Raw genomic sequence first — 4,721 nt, 5'->3', positions numbered from 1 at the left:
ATAGAAAAGCAATAGTTTCTCGATACCAATTTTGTATCCTGTTACTTTATTTTTATTTTATTATTATTTTTTTACACAAAGACAGTTATTTAAGACCTTTATTAATGGGTGCTTGCCGTTTGTTGACTTTTTTGAAAAAAATCAAGTTGTAAACTTTTATTACAAATTAAAAATGAGGTTCTTAAAAATCTCAACTTGACCAGACATGAAACAATTTAAAAACCTTTAAAGGTGTATTGAGAAAAACCAGGCTTTTGTTTTTTTTCTTAAAAAACACGTTTGTCATTACCAAAAAAGAGACGTCTTATTGCTGGAATTTCATCTTCATTTCTTCGTGTTGGATGACTGAAGCGGATGATGGTGGAGATGGTAAGCCGGCATTTACTCAGCCCGGCTCTGCTCAGCCTCTGGAGCGGACGAATCCTCAGCTGGTGGATCGGCTGCTTTTGTCTCTTTGCCATCTTGTGGTTTAGGGTTTTCTGGGCGTCTAAGTCGGTAATTGAAGTTGCGGCGGTGCCGACGTTGAGGTGGCTGCTGACCCTGGGTCTCATCTCCTTGATTTTCCTTATCTTCCTCATTGCCATCCTCTCTAGGCTGTCTTTGGCGAGGAGGACCCCTGCGGAATCGTGGTCTATAACCCCGATACGTATTCTGTCTCACTGGTCTACCTTGTTCTCCTGCACCCTGCTTGTCAGCACCTTCCAAGGAGGGTTGGAACACCGTGGTCGACGCCCACAGGGTCTCCGCATGTAGTAAGGTGGGAACCGTTGCCTGCGGTAGGGCCGGCGCTGTTGGGCCTGGCCTTCGGGAGCACTTTCCGATCCCTCGTTCTTTTCCCCATTCTCACTGTTCTGGTAATTTTGCTGGTAGTTGCGTGGAGGACCCCTGCGACGTGGATAGCATCTATAATGGTTACGGTCTGCTGCATATTTACTGCCTGGCACTGGAACTCCACCAGGGCCTGTCACATTTGCTGCCTCCGCACCCTCTTCTCCTTCAACAACATCAAACTCCACAGTCTCTCCATCTCCTACACTGCGAAGGGACTTCCTGGGGTTATTCTTCTTTATGGCAGTCTGGTGTACAAATACATCTTCCTTGGTGTCATTCCTGTTGATGAAACCATATCCATTTCTTACATTGAACCATTTTACTGTTCCCAAAACCTTCGTTGCGATGACCTTCTTGTCCCCGCCGGCAGGCGCCGCCGATGTGAGGCCGCCCGGGCCGCCGCTCCCTAAGCAGCTGCGGGTGGTGCCGGGCTTGGTGTCTGCAGCGCTGAGGGCGGGGGCGGCGGGGGGGCGGAGGGCAGGGGGCGCGGCGGGCGGCTGCTGGGTCTCGGCCTCACTGCTCATGGTTGCGGTGATGGTGACTGGGGCTGGCTGCGGCAGCTGCGGCTCCTCCCGGGGTGTGATGGTAACTAGGCCGGCGGCGGCGGTGGGGCTGCTCAGGGCTCTCTGGGGTCCGCTCTCCGCTCCCGCTACCGATCGAACGAGCGAGAATGGCGGGACGGGAGGGATCTATCCTGTTACTTTACATTTATTGCTTCTAACGGTTTTTTGGTGGAGTCTTTAAGGCTTTCCATATATAATAGTATCATGTCATCTGCAAATAGTGACCATTTTACTTTTTCTCTCTAATTTGGGAGGCTTTTTATTTATTCTTCTTTCCTGATTGCTCTCTCTGGGACTTCCAGTACTATGTTGAATAAAAGTAGCAGGAGGGGGCATCCTTGTCTTGTTCCTGATCTTAGCTTTTCACTGTTGAATATGATATTAACTGTAGGTACACATTGTTTCAATATAGTATTGCCCTGATGACATTAATTTTAATACCAATAAACATCATTTAAATTTGGATCAAGATAAAAGCAATGATTTATTTATTCTGAGAAATTACCAATTTCATCTTCTACCACATTGGACAGTCTCATACCTTACAGTGTTAGAAGGTCAACAAAAATATGATAAATCGTATGTACAGATGAAGTATTTTTTGCTGAAATCTGAAGGACATTCTGAGCAACCTACTGGTGCAAGCTTATGTTTATGTCTGGTCAGTCCTAGAGTTTAGAATTCCACAATTTGAGAGATAAGGTCCTGAAAGTAAGGTCATTTTAGATTTTCCCACAGTTGAGGAGCTAGAAAACAGTTTTAGAGACTATCTAATCCAGGGGTTTCCAATTGATAGTTTACAGGCCAAATTTGACCAACAAATGCATTTTGTTTGGCCTACACAGTGATGGCTCAGAAATTTAAAAAATATATATCTAATTAGTCACATTTCCAAATTTTTGAAATCACATTAAATCACATTAAAAATCTGCATTTCCAAATTATCTTGAAAAAAATTTGGAAGTATTGGCAACATTGAGCCTATGGGAGAGTAGTTAATTGAAACAAAATATAGGCTGCTAATTTTTATTTATTTATTTTATTCTAATTTTTTTAAAGAGAGAGAGTGCATGTATGTACAAGCATTGGTTGGTAGGGTGGGGAAGAGCAGAGGACAGAGGGAGAGAGAGAATCTTAAGCAGGCTGCACACCCAGCATGGAACCCAACCCCAGACCCAATTTCACAACCCTGAGATCATGACCTGAGCCAAAATCAAGAATCAGATGCCTTACCAACTGAGCCACCCAGGTGTCCCTAGCCTGCTCCTTTTATATGGGGAAGGAGCTCACCAAGTTCCTGTATCATATGGTTGGAGGTTTCTGTGATTTGTCCTGCATAACTGATTGCCCTGACCTTCCCGTACCCAGGCAGGAGAAAGAATGTTGTTTGTGAGACTTATGCGGCATAAGTGACATTGGGAGCCTGATTAATGGACATTAGCCAGCCTCCAGGTCAGAATTGGCCCTTCTGGTCCAGAGGCTAAGAGCTGTAAATCTTGCCTTACATCTCTCTGGCTCCAAGGTGGACTGCCCCCCTCCTCCCGCCCCCAAATGGGATCTGGGAGGCGAGACAAACACACCTAGCCCAGGCTCCTTGAATATATAAAGACATTATAATGTAGAAATCAGCTTACTCCAAATCCCACATAGGTGAACAAATGTTTAACTTCAGACCCCATCATTTGCTCTATAAATACAGTCCTGGGGATCAGTTGAAGTCTCATCTAAGAGGAGGATGCACCCCCCAGTCCTCTCAATCAGGACCCAGCCTGGCTGTCTCCAAGGAGCTTCCCCAGCTAGTGAGGTTGGAGGTTGTAAGTACCCGATTTGATATAACTTTGTCTTATTCTCCTTTACTGCTTACTGTTGCCCTCATCTATGTGAAGATTTCCCTTTTCTTCTTTCTGTTTCTATAGATTTTTATGATCTCAATAAAGTGTTGTTGTTGTTTTCACCTGTGAAACTGAGAGTACAGCTGCTGTGAATCTTTGTTTTCAGAAGAGTCCCCAAAGAAACCATCCCTCCCCACTACATAACACCTCAGTTTGCTTTACTCATCCACATTACACACACAACCTCTGGAAGTATTTGAATTTGTAACATCTGAATCTGCTCCAGTCACTTAATTTTACAGATAAGCAAACAGAGGTTCAGATAAAATGGATTCTGTCATCAGCCAGTGATGGACTTAAAGTATGGTGTATATATAAATCCTTATTAGCTGTGGGTCTGGTATTAGCTTTTCTTCCCACATGGCAGCTGGCTGAGGGCAGACTTAATTTTGAATCTGTGTGAACAGGCAGAAGAGTCTGGGATTTTCCAAGACAAGAAAGCTGGAGAGCAGTTTAGAGAGACACCAGGATCAGTGTCCCCTAAGTCCCTAAGTGGCTAGAGGGTGCGAGCCCCTGGAAGGCAAAGGAGGAGCTGAAAGACAGAGAGCAAAGAAAACAAACATGTTTTGCTTCAATATTTTGTTCCTCATCTGCCATATTGGCCTAACGATCTTTGCTGGGAAAACATTTCGCTACATTTTGATGATGTTGATAGACTTTGGAATGCATGTAAGTCTCTAAAAAACACAGAAGAAACTGTGAGATTCCAACTATATAGATGGCCAAGTCTTAGTTTAAAAATATACTTCTTAAAAGTTCTTTAGAAAGATTTTTTTAAAATCTCATCAGAAGAAAAAGGAAATTTATAACTAGATGTTGTAATGGATCTTACCTAGACTTGCCATGGTGATCATATCACCGTGTGTGTGTGTGTGTGTGTGTGTGTGTAATTATGTTGTTCACCTAAAATGAGTATAATGTTAACTATATCTCAATAAAGAAATAGTTCTTAGAAATCTGTCTTCCCCTATATCCATCATTAGCCAGGTTCTATCTTGAAAATGTATCTTGAATCTGTTAGCTTCCTTCAATTTCATTCCTATTATCACCGTGGGAGTTGAGGTCACCCTGCTTTCCCCCAGCCTCTTGACTAGTCTCCATGTTTGTGGTGGGCTCTCATCAAACCTGCTCTGCTCAGACCCTCCCATGCATTATAAATCAAGAGATGAATTGTTGCATAGGCCCACAGATCAGTCTGTACTTCAAAGCTGTGGTGTGATTATATAATTAGTGAGCAATTAACAGGATGTGATGGTGGCTTTTTCAGGAATTATACTTGGAGTAAAGATGCTAAAATCAGGTCACAGGGTTTGCTAATGGTGGTTTTTGCAACCATAAAAATTAATTCTGCTGGGATGTAAGGTTGTTGTGGTTGGGGACAATGAAGTGGTAATGCCCTTGGCATGTCCTAGCTTGGAAGTTTGGAATGTCCTAA

At 43.4% G+C, this 4,721-nt stretch overlaps 1 protein-coding gene across 1 annotated transcript; it reads right to left on the bottom strand.

The window, feature by feature from the left end:
* Nucleotides 1-381: 381 nt before the first annotated feature.
* Nucleotides 382-1,511, bottom strand: LOC125093087 (Y-box-binding protein 1-like). Its single transcript, XM_047717774.1, is given in 2 exon segments — nucleotides 382-704; nucleotides 707-1,511. Coding segments are annotated over 2 exon segments (972 nt in total). The 5' UTR covers nucleotides 1,356-1,511.
* Between the last annotated feature and the right edge of the window lie 3,210 nt (nucleotides 1,512-4,721).

Source organism: Lutra lutra, chromosome 2, assembly GCF_902655055.1.
Source record: "Lutra lutra chromosome 2, mLutLut1.2, whole genome shotgun sequence".
In the NCBI taxonomy this organism is placed as follows: Eukaryota; Metazoa; Chordata; class Mammalia; order Carnivora; family Mustelidae; genus Lutra; species Lutra lutra.
This window is presented reverse-complemented; position numbering and strand designations above follow the sequence as displayed.